General features: G+C 46.6%; 1 protein-coding gene across 32 annotated transcripts in view; it reads right to left on the reverse strand.

The window, feature by feature from the left end:
- The window catches only part of OBSCN (obscurin, cytoskeletal calmodulin and titin-interacting RhoGEF), a 289,452-nt gene that overhangs the window by 165,840 nt on the left and 103,395 nt on the right, over positions 1 to 20,217 (reverse strand). For 12 of the 32 annotated variants that reach the window (XR_009558428.1, XM_060280972.1, XM_060280969.1 and 9 more), the window contains 10 exons: positions 19,902 to 20,168; positions 17,100 to 17,363; positions 12,052 to 12,318; positions 11,256 to 11,519; positions 9,757 to 10,020; positions 9,320 to 9,583; positions 8,741 to 9,004; positions 6,899 to 7,162; positions 5,204 to 5,467; positions 1,877 to 2,143 (listed from right to left, as the gene is read on the reverse strand). The exons of 2 other annotated variants lie outside the window; for them this stretch is intronic. Coding sequence is in view for 29 of the 30 variants with exons in the window: in XM_060280972.1 (XP_060136955.1) it covers positions 1,877 to 2,143; positions 5,204 to 5,467; positions 6,899 to 7,162; positions 8,741 to 9,004; positions 9,320 to 9,583; positions 9,757 to 10,020; positions 11,256 to 11,519; positions 12,052 to 12,318; positions 17,100 to 17,363; positions 19,902 to 20,168 (2,649 nt within the window). In the remaining variant the exon portion in view is untranslated. The remainder of the gene's footprint in view (positions 1 to 1,876; positions 2,144 to 5,203; positions 5,468 to 6,898; positions 7,163 to 8,740; positions 9,005 to 9,319; positions 9,584 to 9,756; positions 10,021 to 11,255; positions 11,520 to 12,051; positions 12,319 to 17,099; positions 17,364 to 19,901; positions 20,169 to 20,217) is intronic. 18 more of the 32 variants (XM_060280977.1, XM_060280975.1, XM_060280971.1 and 15 more) reach the window with 14 other exon arrangements.

The raw sequence follows: 20,217 nt of genomic DNA on the forward strand, positions 1-20,217 counted from the left end.
AACCACAGTGCCACCTGGGTCCCAAGAAATATTTAAATTAACAATTGAAAAAGCAGTTGAAATCAATTTAAAATGCTTTAAAATGCTTAGCAGTAAAAAAGATTATAATGCATCAAAATATACATGTCTGGATATTATTATTGTTGTTGTTGTTGTTGTTGTTATTATTATTATTATTATATTTATAACCCTGATGGGACTCAAGGCAGCTTACAGATAAAAGCTTGTCTAATAAAAAATGTTGTAAGCTGGTGAAGAGAATACTTCAAAGGTGGTTACCTAATGTCAATAGGCAGGGAGTTCCAAAGTGTGGGTGCTGCTGCCACGCTAAAAGAGCTGGTTTTCTGGAAGGGCAGAACAATATTAGGTGGCACCTGCAACAGTGCCACTTCCACAGATCTAAGCAGTTGAGTGAGAACCCATGGGGTAATTGCGAATATTCTACCATTCAAGAAGGAAGGAACACAGGATTGACTACTGTGCCACAGAAAACAGCATCTGGAGAATATAAAGCTTCCATTTCTCTTGCTTTTTAAATTGCCTGCATTGCATCTTTTTTTTTGAAAATTAAATTGGAACATAGCATGATCTAGCTAAAGCCTAGCCTGGATCCATTGTATAATAAGATGGCCATGCATTTTGAGTTATACATTCTTGGCATACAAAAAGATAGGGTTACCATGCGTCCAGGAATTCCCAGACATGTCCTCTTTGGGGGGCCCTACATGTCCATCCAAGGGGAATTTAAATTGTCCTGGATTTTGGGTTTTTATTTTTTTATCTTTTTGGGGGGGGGCGAATTTGGTTCAGGCTGTGGCGGAGGTGTTATCAGACAATTGCCCTAACAAAGCTCAACAACTTTTTGTGTCTGGATTTATACCTCTTGAAATATGGCAACCCTAAATAAGAGAGGTAAATGTAAAGGACCCCTGGACGGTAAAGTCCAGTCAAAGGTGACAATGGAGCTGCAGCGCTCATCTCGCTTTCAGGCCAAGGGACCCGGCGTTTATCCACAGACAGCTTTCTGGGTCAAGTGGCCAGCATGACTAAACCACTTCTGGCACAACGGGACACTGTGATGGAAACCAGATTGCATGGAAATGGCGTTTACCTTCCTGCTGCAGCAGTACCTATTTATCCACTTGCACTGGTGTGCTTTCGAACTGCTAGGTTGGCAGGAGCCGGGACAGAGCAACAGGAGCTCACCCCATCGCAAAGGATTAGACTGCCAAATTGCAATGGCAACAATTGCCAGGAATGCTGCCTCTTACATTATTATTATTATTATTATTATTATTATTATTATTATGAAATATTTTATAAGCTTAAAAATACAAAAAGGGAAAAAAACACCAAAAACACACACCTGAAAATGAATACAATACAAGCATACAAAAAAGAGTATAGAAAACCAAAACAACAACAATAAAAAGAGAGGGGGAAAAGAAAAAGACTCTAATTATCTATCATATGTTCTTACATTGTTGAGTTCCTCCAGTACTTCCCAACGGCGTTACAATGTATATCATCTTTAGTGCTTTCGACATCTTGTTTTCAATCTTATTTATAGGTTATATAAACATATCCTTCTCTGCTTAACTTCACTGTCAAATAGTATCTCTTATTACTTCCTTAACATACCAATCAATTTTACCTTGACATTTATATCTAATGCTAACTCAACAATATAATTATAACACATATTAGAATTTTAATATCTGCAAATTCTCGACCAGTCCTCCTCTACAACCTCCATATACTTCCAGATCTTATATTAATTATTTCCAATCTTACATTTATTTTTAAAATAAACTTTAAGGTTCATCCAGTCTTCTTCCACCGACTCTTCCCTCTGGTCACAAAGTCTGCCTCTTACCTTTAATTTCCAGCTTTGCCGACGTGGTTTGATCCCCAGCGGTGCAGGAATACTCCCCACTGTCTTTGGTTTCCAAATTGCGAACAAGAAGCTCATGCTTGGCACCTTCCTGTTTCATTTCATATTTGGGACCGGGATGAAGCACCGTGCCATCTTTCCTCCACTCCACTGACGCCTTAACCACCGTCACCTCGCAGCGCAGCCTGGCTGTTCCACCCTCTTCTCCTTTCTCATTCTTCAGCCGCTGCTTGAATTCAGGCTTGAGGGCTGTGGAGCCAATAACAAGAGGTGAAGACAAAACATGGGCCATAATGCTCATAGGTGCAAGATGAGGAACCATTCTGGGAAGGCGAAACCCTGGCGGAGGCTCCTTCCTCATGCAAAAGGGGAAAGAAAGCTGTTTGGAGGAAAGAAACTGTCAGAGGGTCGTCGTGGCTACTCTACAGTAACTCCGCTTGAGTCCAGTTTGTCTTCAAAGACATTTATTGTGCTAATTATTTACAGTGTAGAGACAGCTTAAAACATGAGCTCTCATCCCGAATCAGAATCCGCCAATGGTGTACGTCTGTTCCTACGCCAGCAAAGTAGTCCGGGCACCCCAAAACGCCGCCCCCTTGACCTGTGTTGCGGTGCTCTCCTCATTTCTGGTGCCGGAAGGAGCGATGCCCTTTCAGTTTCCTCCCTCAGTAGTATTCCCAAGTGTCTGCCTGCATCCCTCAGCCTCCGAGCTTTCCCATTGTTCCTCACTCTGATTTCTCTCCCTCTCCGAGTCTCCTCCTCCCCCTCTTGCTGCTTCAGAACCACTGGTGCTCTCTGTACTTGATGAGGTGGACGTCAGGATGATGGGGGCTGGCTCCCTGTAGGGAGTCCCCCTTACAGAAACAATTGGTGGAAACAATGGAGAAGAGCATCATTCACAACATTAGAGATTTTGTGCAATGTGGGGAACTTTTGCCATTAACCATATGTAAGGGCGTCTTCAATGTCCGTGGTGAATACCTGGTTTTCCCAGGTATTTTGCTAGGATGGCAGTGATAGCTTTAAGGAGTTATACTTGGTTTGTATCAACTTGCCCAGTGGGGCAGTGGGGAGAACAGTAGTCAATCAGGACTTTTATCTAGCAATAATAATAAGTGTTTCAGACAATAAACATGTGGCATTCACTGCAACAGAATGCAAATGACTATGATGACCAAAACAATAAAGTATATTTACTGCCTGGCTGTGAATAGCTCCCACCTCCACCTAGTGGATAGGGACGTGAGTGGTGCTGTGGTCTAAACCACAGAGCCTAGGGCTTGCCATTCAGAAGGTCGGCAGTTTGAATCTCCATGACGGGGTGAGCTCCCATTGCTCGGTCCCAGCTCCTGCCCACCTAGCAGTTCGAAAGCACATCGAAGTGCAAGTAGATAAATAGGTACCGCTCCAGTGGGAAGGTAAACAGTGTTTCCGTGCGCTGCTCTGATTCACCAGAAGTGGCTTTGTCATGCTGGCCACATGACCCGGAAGCTATACGCTGGCTCCCTCAGCCAATAAAGCGAGATGAGCGCCGCAACCCCAGAGTCGTCCATACCTGGACCTAATGGTCAGGGGTCCCTTTACCTTTACCACCTAGTGGTGTTTCACTATAGGGCAGAATGGGACATGGTTTTTGGTGGTTATTGGCAACATTTGACGCATGCCCCCACAGCCCTCACACCACCTTCCCAAAGCCTAGTAAGTGAGGCACTGGACTTTGGAATGAAGGCATGAGGGATCTGGCAGGCTCCTAAAGTCCTCCTGCCTCCTTGCCAAAGCCAAGTTAGTGCTTTCCCAGCTCTGAGAAGGAGGTGGGGAGGCTCTAGAACCTCACGCTTGGAAGGGATATTTTGGGTGACTGCAACAAGGCCATGTGTGGCTGGCAGGTTCCATGCTCAAGTACTCTTGTGTCCCACTTTGGTATGGAAAGTTGGGCCGCCTTGCTATAGGAGCTAGCAACCGTTTTGACATTAAAACTTGTCTCATTGTTGAGTTGCCAGAAAACCCACCCAGTTCTCCATTCTGAAATTAACCCATCTCTCACATCCGCCTTTTCCTTATCTTTCACACCATTGGGGAGGGGAGGGTCATAGCTCAGAGGTAGAACATCTGCTTTGCATGCAGAAGGTCTGTACAAACAAACAAAGTACCAGGAGATGAATCAGAGTTCTCCCACATACCTACAGGTGTATTTTAGCTCATAATTGAAGGTGGGGAGCTATATTTCCAAAACCATTTCCTTCCATAGCTGCCAAGTTTTCCCTTTTCTCGCGAGGAAGCCTATTCAGCATAATGGAATTTCCCTTTAAAAAAGGGATAACTTGGCAGCTATGATTTCCTTCCTTTTAAACTGCTAGCTATCTTGCTGTTTGGAACAGAAAATCCTAGGTAACCCCAAATTTCTATTTACTGAATTTGAAACCTCTGAAATTCAAATTTTGGTGAAATTATCCCATATTTGCTGAAGATGCATACGTAGTACACAGACATTGATAGGAAGTCTGCTGGTTATCTATTGCAAAAGCTGCATGAGATATATATGGTTTTTCCTGCATTGCAGGGGGATAAACTAGATGACCCTTGGGTCCCTTCCGATTCTATGATGCTATAAGCCTGACTTGCTATTTATACAGCAATGTAAAGCATCACATTTGCATTTGCAGATGTTAACCAAATCTGAAATGAATGCAGAACACCGGCAGTTGCAGATCTAGTTCAAACACCATTAAATTTGATCTGGAAGAGAGTTTCACATTTCAGTGTTTTGAAAATTGTCATTCTCAACAACGTACAAGAATCCATCTTTCAAAATGTCAACACAAGGCAACTCAAATCTTTATGGTTTGAAAATTCTGTGAAAGTACCAAAAAGAAAGTAGAAATTGCCAGAAACTGGTCTTATGGTGTTATAAGCTATTATTAGTATTACCATCACCTCCACTGCTACTATAGGTCTGGTTCACTGCAGGCACATATATGTTCATTACTTGATGACTGCAACATCTAGGTAACAACTTTCATGGGCAAATAAGTCATCCCAGATGAAACCTTGCGGGCTGAACTTTCAAGTCACCCACTGATCCTCTCCTGCCCAATGCTGATCACGTGTTCAGACATTCAGCTGCCTGTTATCACTTGTAAATCAATCAAGTGCAAAGCAATTAAGTCATGTGTATACATGAGCACAGCATCCCACAGAACGAGACTGGAATATTTCTTTTGCAGCCCTACTACACCCCCAGATTTATTTATAATCCTAGAATTCGACTATCAATACATTCACTGGCTGGATCAATTTCACACACTTTACCGTTGACTGTTAAGACAGCAGTGGTCTTCTGGTCTCCACATGTGCAGGTGTAGCGCCCGGCGTCCTCCATGTCTAAATCGTGGATCGCCAGCTCTGTGACAGTTTCTTCCTGCCTGATCCGGTACTTGTTGCTTTCTGCTAGTTTTTCTTCTTCCTTCATCCACTCCACCGGAGCGGCCTTAGTGAGCTCACAGCGTAGTGTGGCCGCTTCATTTTCAGTGGCTCTTACATCCTTCAGTTCCATTTTGAACCGTGCTGGGAGCGCTGCAGAACACAGATTTATAAATGTATGAAGACCCAACACTAGTAGCGGGATGATGTGAGAGGAGGGAAGGTTGTAGGTATTATAAAGTGGCATGGGGAATCTATACAAGGTCCAGGTCCAATGCCTGTTGATTTTCAATGGAAATGCCTCCCTTGGCTTCATCAGGCATTGGCACACGGCCTTGAAAGGGAGAGAGCACTTTGGGATGATGGGAGGTCATCTCTACACACTCCTTCTCGACAAACGGGACACTGACGTGGATGTATGCTACCGAAACGCAATGGAACACAGAGACAAGAGAACAGAAAGACCAGGAACGGGAACACAGGAGGATGTACAATGTATTTCAGGAACAACTTGCAGTGGAATGATGAAGTTCAAATTCAAAGATTGATGGACTATAAAGCAATAAAATACTCATCCCACAGTACTTGCACAATGCAATTTTACTGTTGACTATCAAGGAGACTGCCGTCTTCTGGTCTTCATGGTTGCAAGTGTATTCTCCAACACTCTTCGAATCTACGACAAAAACAAATGGGTCTCCCTGCTTAATGAAGCACTTGTTGCTGGGTCTGAGACCTCTGTGCTCCTTCCTTCCTTCCACCAAGCCATCAGCCTTTGTCAACTCAAGTAGCAGAGTGAGTCTTCCACCTTCTGTGACTTCTTGTGAGGCTTTTGTGTGAAAAAATGCTTTCACCCCGTTTTCTTCATGCCATTCGAAATTCAATCTGCAATTACTACTACAGTGGTACCTTGGTTTACTAACTTAATCCGTTCCGGAAGTCCATTCTTAAACCAAAGCGTGCTTTCCCATAGCAGCGGGGAACTCGATTTACAAATGGAACACACTCAACAGGAAGCGAAACATGTTCTGTTGGATTCCTTTGGGCAACATAATTCCACCTGATTTCCATCCGCTTGGTGGCTGCAGAAGACATTGCTTGCTTGGCATATGTGTGATGAATCTTCTATGGTGCTCAACAATAGGACATAAACAGAGACATGTGGTACACATAAGGTGCACAATAGCTGAACACAGACACATGTCACAACCAGAACTGCTCCATGCATTACCAGTGGAACACACACACACACACACACACACACACACACACACACACACACAAGGTTTAAGCAGGGGTGGAAGTCAGGGAAGTAAGGGAAGAATCCACTGGAAGATAACACAAAAGTAGTTGACGCAAGGACATCGGTAGAAGCCAAAATGGTAAGGATGAAGGGGTCTCCTTGCATATACACAGCCACCAGTTCAACAGAGACATAGGATGGTATTCCAAAGCAAAAAGAGGTGGAAAGGGACAGTAGTGAGATGAAGGAGAGGCAAACAGAGAGGGTGGAGTTTGCTTCCAAAATTGCGAGGTTACAAGGCAGAGTGAAAAGCCCGTTGTTTGTCAAGTAGCATTGTTTACCATTGACTCTTAGGGTCGCGGTGGTCTGGTGGTCTCCACAAACACAGGTAAATTCTCCTGCATCCTGTTCATCAAGGTTGTGGATCAGCAGCTCTGAAATGGTGCCATCCTGCTTTAGTGTGTATTTCTCACTTTGCCTGAGAACCAGCTGCCCCTTCCGCCACTCAACTGGTGCCACCTTGCTCAGCTGACACCGAAGAACCGCAGATTCACCTTCGGTGGTTTCCTGGTTCCTTAGTTCACCTTTGAAATAGGCAGGTAAGGCTGAGAATGCAACAGATAGCGGGACTGTTAGGCATTTATGCAGGTGGCTACTCAGGGCCACAGGAGAAGAAGAGAACCAAATGAAGAATAAAACTGAAAGCCAGGCAAATTAGACATGCAAGAGTAACTTCCCATTATTATTTTACTCTTTTATTTTAATTCAGAGTTGAATCCCTATTAAAGAAACCAACAATGACGGCAACAAGGAGCAATTCTAATTCAGGATTCAAGCTTGCCATAGACATTGGTGTTTCAAGCTCCTACAAATCCACCCCGCTCCCTGCCCAGTCCACCAATTTTCTATTGGTTTTAGAATGGTCTCATCAAAATAAGAGGGACTTGGTAGGAGAACAACTAGGAGAAAATCTTGTCTTCTCCCATTCCTACTTGGTAGCGGGAGCAGGGGGAGAAGGGAGAAGACAAAGTAATATGAAAATATAAAAATAAAATTAAAAAAGAATATTAAAGAGTTGAGATAGGTATTGCACAAAACTTAAGTTTTAGAAGTGATACTAGGAAGTCATCTAATCAAGGTGGGCCTTTTGCTTTTACCATGGACAATTAAAGCAGCTGTTGTCTGCTGGTCTCCGCATACACAGGTATAATCTCCTGCATCCTGAAGTTCTGCATGATCAATGGTCAGCTCTGCAGTAGCCCCTTGCTGCGTCATGATGTACTTGCCACCTACATTCAGCAGGTTGTGCCCTTTCTTCCACGCCACTGGGGCGTCTTTGCTCAACCTGCAGCGCAATGTTACTGAGCCTTCTTGTGAGGGACAGAAGTTACAGGCAAGTCCCTCCCATCTTAAGTAGCAGCTCGTCACCCAGCGCGAGTGCTAGTGGGGAGGGAGATATCTCCAGCGGAGACTCAGGAAGTGGTGACCGAGGCTCCAGCAAGGTAGCGGAGCCCATGCCCAGTGTGGGAAGGGAAGTGGGAGGCAAGGGAAGAAGGCCAATCCCGCCGACCCCGGAATTGCGCAGGAAACGACGGGGGCGGAGATTCAGTATCCCTAGACTACTTTGCTGGAAGAAAACGCGTGAATCTCCATTCGGAGGTTCTGACCCCTAACTGACAACATGTACATAGTACTGTTCTGCACTGTAAATAATCAGCACTAAATAAAAGAATGAAAAGACAATGCTTTGAGGAGTCGTTACTCTAGAGTAGCCGCTACCACGCCTGTGACACTTCTTCTGCAACCTGCTCACTCTTTAACGCTTCCTTGAAAAATGCAGGGAGAGCTACGGGACATAAAAGAAGCAGAGCGCGTGAACATCTCCAAAAGCTTGGACCAGCAGGTACAGTGGAGAGCTGTGCTAAATGCATTATGAATCAAGCTTTGGAAGTCCATGGAACTACATGCTCACTATGCTGCAGACTAGAGTGGGCACTGGGCGCTGTCTTACGCCTTGTGTCTTCCAGATATTTCGGACTACAATTCCCACCACCCCCAGCCAACACTGATGGGAGCTGTAGTCTGAAACATCTGGAGGGCACTAGGTTAGGGAAGGCAGATATAGCTATTTAGGGTGAAATTAGCAAATTTTCTGAGAAGTTAATTCACAACCCATAGTTTACCATTGACTGTCAAAGATGCTGCAGTTTGTTGGTCTCCACACACACAGCTATAGTTTCCCATATCCTGAAGATCTAGTTGGTGGATCTCCAGCTCTACAGTGCCACTATCTTGTCTCATGATCCACTTTTCACTAGCTTGGAGCACTTGGCCGTCCTTCTTCCATTCCACAGGTGCGACCTTGGTCAGCTGACACTGCAGTGTGGCCACGCCCCCTTCTGTTGCTTCCATGTTCTTCAGGTTGCGTTTGAACCTTGCAGGCAAGGCTGGGGATCACAGAACAAAATCATTGCACTTAAAACAACACGTGACCACTTGGGAGGAGCACTGTGGGCCACACAACATGGGCGAACGACAATCAAAACATCTAGTAAGGCTTTCAAGGCAGGAAGCTGATAACAACTTGTTGTAATTGCAAACACACACAGCTTCCTGCCTTCGCCATTTATGGGAAGCCAGAAACGACGTCACAGAAATGACATAGATACAGATGACAAACGCAAACACGTGGAAGTTAAATCCAACTCCAGATAATGTACAGTTAGTGGGATGGTAGGTGACCACGCATTTAACTTCTTTACCATGCACGGTCAAGGAAGCTGCTGTCTTCTGGTCTCCACAGACGCAGGTATATTCTGCAGCATCTGTCAGTTCCAGATCTTGAATCAGCAACTTAACAACAGAGCCTTCCTGTCTCATCTTGTACTTATCACCTTCCTTGAGCAAACGCTGCCCCTTCATCCACTCCACCAGAGCAGCCTTAGTTAGTTCACAGCATAGAGCGGCTGTTCCTTCTTCTGTAGCTTTCACGTCCCTTAGGGGCTCTTTGAAGAGGGCTGGTGGAACTGAGGGATACAACATGTAGAGCCTGTTAAAGCACACTTACCCAGATGCCCACTGCAACGGACATGACAAGTCCAAAATAGGTGTTCTTCAAAGACAAGCAACGTACAAAAAACAACAATGGGTGAAGGGATGATGGAAAACATTATGGTTCTTTTAAAATATATGGCATTACCATGTACTGCTAAGGCAGCTGTGGTTTGCTGGTTGCCACACACACAGGTATAATCGCCAGAATCCTCGTCTTCTAGGTGATGAATCAGCAGTTCCACTATGGTGTCCTTCTGCCTCATTGCGTATTTTTCACCGTGCTTCAGTGACTGGCTACCCTTCTTCCATTCGACCGAAGCAGGCTTGCTGAGCTTGCAGCGCAGGGTGGCCACCTCGCCTTCCATAGCTTCCGCACCCTTTAGTTCTTCTTTGAAAACTATGGGCGAGGCTAAGAAACAAGGAAGCAGCAAATACTCTCAGCAACCTTGTGTTCTCTCAGTGTGGGTGAAATGAACAGATCTCCACAGCTGCTGCTATTTAACGTAGGTTCATGCCAGTATCCTTTCCAGATGAAGGGAGACCACAACACACCGCAGAAGTGGACGTGCCACAGAGATACCATTAACGTGCATTAGCCAGACGACGGAACACTCCATGTCAAAACAAAGCAATGGGGATGCATAAGGCCTTTCAAGGAGAGCAAAAATGCAAGGATGCTCTAGAATTACGATTTTCAAACTTTTTTAAACTTTGGGGAACCTTTTCTATATCTATTTGTCTTCTTGTTGGTTTGCTAGGGAATCCTTACTCATTGCAGAGGTTACGGGAAATGTTCTAGAGGCCCTGAAAAAACCCAAGAGTAAGAATTCTCCTGCAGCTGCTGCTGGTGGGCAGGCGGTCTATCAGGGAAGCTCCTCTTCCACTGCAGACCTTCTAACTGAGGAACCCTCGACAGCCTTCTGAAGAGTTCTAGGTTACCCCAGAACAGTGTCTGAAAATCACCACTCTGGAATAGAGGGGAAACAGTAGATAGACCTACAAAGGTCCGTATAGTTAAAGCTATGGTTTTCCCAGTAGTGATGTATGGAAGTGAGAGCTGGACCATCAAGAAGGCTGATCGCCGAAGAATTGATGCTTTTGAATTCTGGTGCTGGAGGAGACTCTTGAGAGTCCCATGGACTGCAAGAAGATCAAACCTATCCATTCTGAAGGAAATCAGCCCTGAGTGCTCACTGGAAGGACAGATCGTGAAGCTGAGGCTCCAATACTTTGGCCACCTCATGAGAAGGGAAGAATCCTTGGAAAAGACCCTGATGTTGGGAAAGATGGAGGGCACTAGGAGAAGGGGACGACAGAGGACGAGATGGTTGGACAGTGTTCTCGAAGCTACGAACATGAGTTTGACAAAACTGCGGGAGGCAGTGCAAGACAGGAGTGCCTGGCGTGCTATGGTCCATGGGGTCACGAAGAGTCGGACACGACTAAAGGACTAAACAACAACAACAAGTAGATAGACCAAGGGGGTGATCACCGCAGGAACATGCACTGGGACATCCAGTGAGTTAGGAAGATATGACAAAACACAAGACAGAGGAGAATGCGACATCAATACACAGAGGATCGGCTGGGAAGAACAACCAGGGTTTTCCAGACTACCCGGACATTTAGGACACACTGATTTACCGTGCACCGTCAGAGCCGCAGTTGTTGTCTGGTTGCCGCACACACAGGAATACTCTCCGGCATCTTTAAGTTCTAGGCTGGCTATCACAAGCTCTGAGACAGCGCCTTCCTGCCTCATTTTGTACTTGTCACTCGGTTTGAGTGACTTATGCTTCCTCTTCCACTCCACTGGAGATGCTTTCGTCAGCTCGCACTGGAAAGTAACCGTCCCATCTTCTTGGGCCTCCTGATCCTCCATGCCTTTCTTGAAAAGGGCAGGGAGGGCTAAGAAGTTTAGAATGAATATATTGAGTGAATCTCAACATCTGAAAAATGTTTCTTACATACATTGAGAGTCTGGGAGGTTTAAATACACTCCTCCACAATTCTCTGCAATTCCCAGCAAGAGAATTAACACACCAGTAAAATCAGTATCAGTTGTATATTACCAAGATTACTCCATGGCCACCTGGTTATGTTAACTATGGAGGATACCAGAAGTGACAATGCAGCAGAATCTTCATTATGCTGGATGTCCATTCAGCCCAAACCTACTGTGTGCCACTTATATATACGTCTATATTACCTACATCCTTGAGAATACAGCACTCTTTTTTCCCTGGTTTCTGCATGTTTTGGCTGTTGACCTGGGTCTCAAAATACAAGCGATAATACTCAGCCTATCAGTGCTGTAAACCTCTTTAGATCTCTTAGCTACATGGGAGAGTCCATGAGGACAGACAGATAAGGCTGGCTGCTTTTCCTGCGGTTACTCATGTTGCATTTGACAAATGGGAAATAGAACCATTAAATGTACCATTCACTCTCAAGGAAGCCAAGGTCTTCTGGTCGCCAAAGGTGCAGCTGTAATATCCAGCATCTCCCAGTTCCAAACTGTGGATGACAAGTTGAGCAACAGCACCTTCTAGCTTCATTTCGTATTTGTCGTTCGGCTTGAGCACCTCATTGCCCTTGCTCCACACCACTGGAGCTGCTGCCTTGCTCAGCTCACACCGCAAAGTAGCTGTTCCGCATTCTACAACCTCCAGGTTGCTCAGCTCTGTTTTGAAGCGGGGAGGCAGGGCTGGAGATCACAAAGAGCACATTACAATTCACAGCAGTTGGGGAGATTCCAGGAGATTCCTCTTATCCACCACTTACCCTAGTATTTACAGTAGGGCTTTTCTGTTTTCCAAGAAGGTAGGGCAAATGACACACTCGTACATGGAACCTTAAGTACACCATGCTACTGAGAAGAAAGAAGAGCTTATAGCTGTCCCCAATTTTTGGCCATGGTTCTTGAAGACACTTCTTGGACTTCTCATGCTCATGTTGCTAGACTTGCCCATTGAGCTGCAACATGAGGGTTCCCTGCACAAAATAAGCCTTGTGGCTCACGGTTTACTTGCACTGTACACCTCTGTGTTTTGCATGGTCTCCATGGCATAATTCACCAACCCAGGTGTGTTTTAACTGTTTCTGTAAGTAGTAGGAGTTCTGAGAAATTGGGCAGTCAGGAGAAACAGTATTGCAAATGAGAACGGACAGAAACTGCACAGAGGACAGTCATGTCCTAAACATACTGACAAGTCAATATTAGGTTAAAGAAATTCATGTCTATGCTATCTTGTGTCTGCGATGATTATTTGTAAAACACAGTGCAGTCTTCTAAAACAGGCTCAGGGCTGCTTCACGCTTTTTAGCAATGAGATCCACTATTATGTCTCCCCCACTAGCCCTGCAAAATGCTTGTCATTCCAGGGCTACTCTCCTTTCCTTTACATTCCTCTTCCACCCAAGCTAAGGTTACCAGATTTTTTTTCAATGAATCTGGGGACACTTTTCAACTTCAATTGATTTTGTATGTGGACTGATATGCAACCTTAACCCAAGCCCCAGAGAATGACCGCTCCCCACATCAAATGGGGGGGCGACTTTTGCACAGACACGTGTAGCCCCCTGGATTCCAGAGCGGCCCCTGGTAGTTTGGACAGGCCCGTCCTAGCCATAGAGGCTAGTGGCGCGGAGAACCATGGCGCCGGGCACTGGAGGGCACTGGAAGGGCGCCAAGTGAGTGCAGGGTTCCGGCGATCTGGCCGGGACTGCGCTCCTTCTCCGAGGACTCCGCGCTGCGCCTCCTTCTTGTTTCCCCAGCGCTGGGTTCCGCTCAGTCGAGCTTCGCCACCAGCACACGCACAGCGCCCAAGCAGCTCTTGCTGGTCCCGCGGTGCGCGTGCTGGTGGCGAAGCTTGACTGAGCGGAACCCAGCGCTGGGGAAACGAGAAGGAGGCGCAGCGCGGAGTCCTCGGAGGTGGCCTCCTGCTGCTGCCGCGGTCCGCTTGTCACTCCCGGGCCCTTGGAGAGGCTCTGGAGGGGGGCGCTGGATGGGCTTAAGATGGACCTGTTTGGACTGGCATCCTCCCCAGGCTGGATACCTGCCGTCTCTGCCTACCTCAGCCAATCGGCCAATCCTGCCTGGGGAGGCGTTGCCAGGGGATTGGCCAGGTAAGGGGTGGGATCATCTAGCAAACACAAAGAAGGTGAATCTTACCTGGGAAGCACCAGTCAGCTCCAGAGCATCTCCCACCCTCCACACCCTCATTTAAGTCTTATTGTGCAGGTTAACCTCCAAAGGTACGCAGGCTCTGCTAAGTCAGGGTCGCTGTTGAAGGGCCGGAAAGGAATTTTCCTGCATTGGCAGGTTTCGCCTTTCCTGTAGCAATACGTCACAGCTTTGGTGGTTTCAGGCCTTGGGCGAAACCCTAGTCTATTTTCCTAAATGGGGGGGGGACATGGAGCAGTGTTCACTCCCCCTTCGCGGCAGTGATACCAGGGTTCCCCGTTAAAGGGGTCTTAAGGGGAGGCATTGTCCATACGCCAGAAGGTTGTCATTGCTCTCCCCTCTAGCGGCAGTGAACAGGGGGCAGGCTCTCTGCTTGAACATATGTTCTCCAGAGCCAGCCCAATCCCCACACATTCTGGATAACCCTGAAGTCTCCCAGATTCCCAGCAATCATGAAATTAAAGGGAGCTTGGGGGGGGGGATAGAAACTAAAAACTCAGCAGCCCACAGTCAGACAACTCTGCAAGAAAGGCTAGGGGAGCCCTGGGGGGGGGATTAAAAGCCGATCGGAAAGACTAGATAAGAGGAGCCTGTAAACAACAGAACTTTTACCCGAGCACTGCAATATAACAAGGGCAGCCACCACGCCTGCACACCCACACAGAGGAGAGCTCCGAAATTCGCTCCCCACGCACGCTCCATGCAGTACACTCTCCCTTACAGTAACAAGCACCCGCCTCCCAGCTGATTGGCGGTAACAATCGCGGCCCTTTTAAAAACCAGGCAAAAATGCCCCTTTTCCAAAACTTGGCAACCCGCTTCCCAGGTGGGCAGTGCAGAGCGCACGGCCACATAACAATACGATACCACGTTATTAGGGGCAACGAAATGGCAGCCGCAGCGAGCGAGCGAGCGGCAGCAGCGGTGATCCCACGAAGGCAGCGAATGGCTAGCGGCGAAGTGGAGGCCAGTAAAAACGAAGCAACTGAGGGGTCCGAAAGAAGAGGATGAATCGAATGGGCTGAGAGCTGGGGCAGAAGAGGCTGAGTTCCCGCCTCCGGCTCGTTTAAAAGAAGGGAAGCCCTGCCTCCCGGCAGACCCTATTGGTCGGCCCGGGTATGACGGAGGCGGGAACTCCCATCTCGCGAGGGGGCTGAGCGCTCAGCCCCCATCGCGAGAGTTCGCTCAGGCCACGCCCACAACCCCACCTCCGTGAGATGCAGAAGTGGCTTTCTGGATAACCCTGAAGTCTCCCAGATTCCCGGCTGGGGACTGGGAGGGATAAACGCCCAATGCCTGAGCCAAGGTCTCCCTACATCTGAATCTTAATAAAGTTGCAGCCAATTTTAATCCCATAACAAGTTGTCTTGAGTCATTCTTCTGCTCAGGGGTTGCCTGGGGTTTGGGAGACTCCGCCTGTCTGCGCAAAAGCACACACGATACTATATGCCCCCTTATGCCCCTCCTTATGTTGGAAAGCTCTAGCTAGCTTGATAACTCCGCAACCATGTGGAATTAAATGCTCCTAATGACGCCGTCTCTGCCCCACCTTCACATCTGTAACAGCAAAACAGGCCAGAAGGAAGCCAGTTCCTCCGCTCGCACCTCCACCAAACATACATGCACACATCTGTTGGGCAGCATTCACCCAGCGCACTAAACCAAACCTTGGGTTGGCAAGACTACACAAATGCGTGAGCTCCCAGAGAGGAGATCGCAGCCTCTTTGCTCCTCTTTCTAGAATTAGCATGCCATCCAAACTGGGACTTGTGGCCAAACTTTCTCATCACTAACCACAAGCTGTAACCAAAGTTTGACTTACCTCAGCACATGGCCACAGAGCATCTGGGCTGAGGATCTAGTTGGCGGTACTGAGAACCTGCAGATGTTTTGAGGAAAACCTCCTCTCCGACCGCCCACCCTCCACCATTCCCAGCGTACAAAGTGTGTATCAGGGCCAATGAGAGACTTGTGTCCAAAAAGGGATTATGCACCACCCCATGCTACGGCTCGGTGAACTATAGGAGGAGACTATGGTTGGAATGATTCAAGTTGCTTAAATAAATGTCATTATCCATATATACGCAGAGCATGGTTAAATATATTGCCTTATCTTGTTGTTGCTGATGTCTGGGCCATGGGAACCTCAACATTGACTAAGTTGCTCCCAAACGCTATGAGTAGATTATAGCTAGAGCATTCGCATCAATTTTGGTACACTTAGTCAGAGAAACAACAAAATGGGACTTAGGAAAAAGAAACAGGATAATTACCACTGTCAATAGAAACCCACTGTAGAATGGTGGACTATACAGTGGTACCTCTACTTATGAATTTAATGTGTTCCGAACACACATTTGTAAGTCGAAAAAAATTGTAAGTCGAATCCCATAGGAATGCATTGGGAGAAAAAATTTGTAAGTCAAAGCAACCTGTGAGGGGCAAGGGGTATCGCGAAGCCCCTCCCCTCCTGAGTTCCAGCCCAGCCCAGAGCACGACTGAGAGCAGGGAAAGCTCCAGCTCAAGTGGGGAAACAGGAAGTGGGGTCCAAGGCTCTGGCAGGGTAGAAGAGCCAGCGTCCCAGGTGGGACAGGAAGGAGGAAAAAAAGGGGGGCAGACCCATCCCCCCAACTCCGGAACTTCGCAGAAAGCGTCGGGGGAAGAGGATGGGGCTCCCCAAGTTGTTATGCTGGCGCAAGACGCGCCAAACGCCATTCGGAGGTTGCTGTCACAGTGGCCGGATGGGACTACTTCAGAGTAACGACTCTGCACCGCTCTGCATTTTATCTTTTTATTGGTGCTGCGTATTTACAGTGCTAAAGGTAGAGCTATTTACAGAGACACATCTTTTCAGCTTTAATCAGAACCTCCGAATGGCGTTTGGACCCCACTTCCTGTTTCCCCACTTGAGCTGGAGCTTTCCCTGCTCTCAGTCGTGCTCTGGGCTGGGCTGGAACTCAGGAGGGGAGGGGCTTCGCGATACCCCTTGCCCCTCACACAACCCTATCTAAAAATTCGTAAGTAGAAAAAATCCTATCTAAACCGCATCCAAGATGGCGGACGGAGCTCCATTTGTAAGTAGAAAAATTTGTAGTAGAGTTATTTGTAAGTAGAGGTACCACTGTATTTCACATGGTCCGAGGAGAATCTAGGTCATGATCCCTAGCTAACAGGACCAGTGGTCAGGGATGATGGGAATTGTAGTCCAAAACATCTGGAGGGCCGAAGTTTGGGGATGCCTGATCTGGGTATAAAACGCATCTTGTAGAATGTTGTCAATGCCACATGTATATCATATTTACCATGCACAGTTAGAGAGGCAGATGTTTTTTGATCTCCGCACACACAAGAGTAATCTCCAGCGTCCTGCTCCGTGACGTCTTGGATGATCAGCTCGGCAACATTATCCTTCTGTCTGATTTTGTATTTATCACTCGGTTTGAGCAGCCGCTCACCCTTCCTCCACTCCACTAGGGCAGCCTTGCTCAGCTCACAGCGCATAGCGGCCGTCCCACATTCCGTGGCTTCCTGGCTTTTAAGTTCTTCTTGGAAATGTGCAGGCACAGCTGAGGGGAGTAATATCGATAGAGAGTGTGTGTCATATGACCCAGATATTCCAGAACCACTTGAGCTGTTCCCCAAGCTTAGCTCCACTGGAAGGGTCTTTTGAGAGAGCAGAGCTTTGTTGATGGCAGATTCCGGCCTCTTTCCACCAACAAACAGAACCATGTATAAAGCATTTCAAGCTCTTTTGAAAGAGCAATGCCGTTTCATTATATGCCAAAAATAAAAATAAAAATCTTTAAAGGTTCTGGGAATTTTAAACGTCAGCCGTTTTCTAGCTTTTGGGTTTTTCCAGCAGCATTTTGGACATGAAACTTAAATGGAAATGTGGACCGGATCATTTGTTGAAATGAGATCACAAGTAATGATTTCATTTCATCCAACTTCAGAACACAAACTCTTACAGAGAGATGATAAGCACCGCAAATAATTTGTTTGTGAGTAGCATTCAGCACCCCCGCAAATGAAATATAAATGTGTGTGTGTGTGTGTGCAAGCGCCCACACACACACAAATGAAATGTAAATATGAACATCATGCAAACAAAACAAGGAAACAAACAAACAAACAAACAAAAAGGACGGTAAAAGCAGTAAACACTGCCAGACATCAAAGACGTTTCACCTGCCCCTTAAAATGGGGGGAAATACGGACTCATTAGAATTTTCCATGGGGGAAAAATTGCAAGGAAGGATGAAAAAAGAATGCAATAAGCAGAACTGAAAATAAGAAATGGAAGCAGAAACAGTGAGTTTTAAAGACGAATGAACAGAAGTTGCGTGGACAACGACACCAAAACGGTGAGTCTTCAGCTGCAGTAGAAGAACACTTGGAAGCGATTTTTGCTAAAATTAATGCCATTGGCTTCTACAGAAGATTTGACATGGCTTTGACACACGGAACCTGCAGATTCCCCTGTATTTTGCACGTCAGATAAGGGTCTTCCAGCCCGACATGCACCATGAGCCATTTTCCCATCAATGTGCATCTTGTTCTGCGCAATCCCATTTGGACTTACTTCCTCGCTAGGGTTTCAGCCTAGGACACCAATGCAGGGACTGAAAGCTAGAACCATACCTGAAAAGCCTCATAACTAAGCTTATGTACCAGCCTCTTCAAGTTCTTCAAAACTTGAAAAGCACCTGGAACCAGCAATTCTTAGGCAGGGCTGCAGAAGATAACTCTAGCCACTGCTGAGTTTTCCAAACTTGCTGGCATATTGAGTGTAGCACCTTAACAGCATCACCTTTTAAAATTTTAAATAGTTCAGCTGGAATATCATCACTTCCACTGGCCTTGTTATTAGCAGTGCTTTCTAAGGCCCATTTGACTTCACTCTCCAGGATGTCTGGCTCAAGGTCAGCAACCACACTACCTGGGGCGTACGAGACCTCCATATCTTTCTGATATAATTCCTCTGTGTATTCTTGCCACCTCTTCTTGATGCCTTCTGCTTCTGTTAGGTCCTTTCCACTTTTGTCCTTCATTATGGTAAACTTTGTACGAAATTAGCAAAAGACAATCCCAGAGTTGGGAGCGGGAAGGTCATACATGGTGTTTGGGGTCTCTTGGAATCGGAGGCTGCAGCAATGGGAGGAACAGGACCTTCTTGGGATGTGAATGCTTTGCGCTCTCTCCATCCAGACCCAGGTTGTATATATGTATTTTAAAAAAACCACGTATCATTGTCGCAAAAGGGAACACAGACTCCAGTAAGTATGCCTGCAACACCTAGAATCTCGTACAGCAAGGAGATTGGGGTGGCATGAAACAATATTATAAAACGGGTTGTAACTGAGTTTTCAAGAAGTGTCCAGTTAAAAATCTTCCAGAGATGGTTTCAGGCTGTAGAAAACTGCCTTGGTGATGTGAAAGAGCAGCATGGTCCCCGATTTCCAGTACTTCTATCATAGCTCCGTATTGCAGGGTCATTTCCAAGAACACGTAAATGACACAATAAGCAAGAAGTGTGTAGGAGGAAGCATTCAAAGTGCTCTACTGACACATCCCTCAGCAGTTCTCCAGAATTGCAGAGATTCTACTCCAGTGCTGCCAACAGATAATGAAGACGCAAATTTTTACAACTGGGATTTCAGTGCAAACCACTGGCTGCAACATTAAGGATGTATTTATGACACAGAGCTTATCCACACTTCCTCTCGTCCCACTGCTTCCCCCCAAGAAAACCACTCTTTAGTGCACAATCAGAGCAGACAGCCATTCAAGTTTTCAGCAGATTGCTGTTTGTTCTGATTGAGAACTAAAGAGCAAGCTTTCCCTGGTAAAGGGGTGGGTCACAAGCAGAAACCCGCTTGGATCTGAGCTTTCTAGGCAAAGGACAAGCAGAAGTGTGGACGAGCCCACACTCACTCATGCTGGAGACAATACAAGGTATGTTAACAAGCAACCGACAGAGAAACAGACAGATTGAGGGGAACAAAGGAGGGAAACAACAAACAAAGGCAACACAAAGTCAGTAAATCTACAGAGAGAAGGCAGATTCCGAAACATCACCGTTGCAACATGGAACGTTTGGTTACCATGAACAGTCAAGACAGCTGTTGTCTTTTGGTCTCCACAAACACAGGTATAATCTCCTGTATCCTCCACCTGCAGGTCTCGAATCAAGAGTTCAGCCGCCGCACCTTCCTGCCTCATTCTGTACTTGTCGCTTGGCTTGAGAGATTCAGGCCCCTTCCTCCACTTCACCTCAGCACCAGCTTTGGTCATTGCACAACGCAGAGTGGCGGTGGTGCCTTCGACGGCTTCCCTGTTCTTCAGTCCTTCTTTGAAAAGCACGGGGAGGGCTGAGAAGGTGGTAATAAGGATAGAGGGCAAAAGTAAGCGGCGGGGGGG

Source organism: Zootoca vivipara, chromosome 12 (genome assembly GCF_963506605.1).
Source record: "Zootoca vivipara chromosome 12, rZooViv1.1, whole genome shotgun sequence".
NCBI lineage: Eukaryota > Metazoa > Chordata > Lepidosauria > Squamata > Lacertidae > Zootoca > Zootoca vivipara.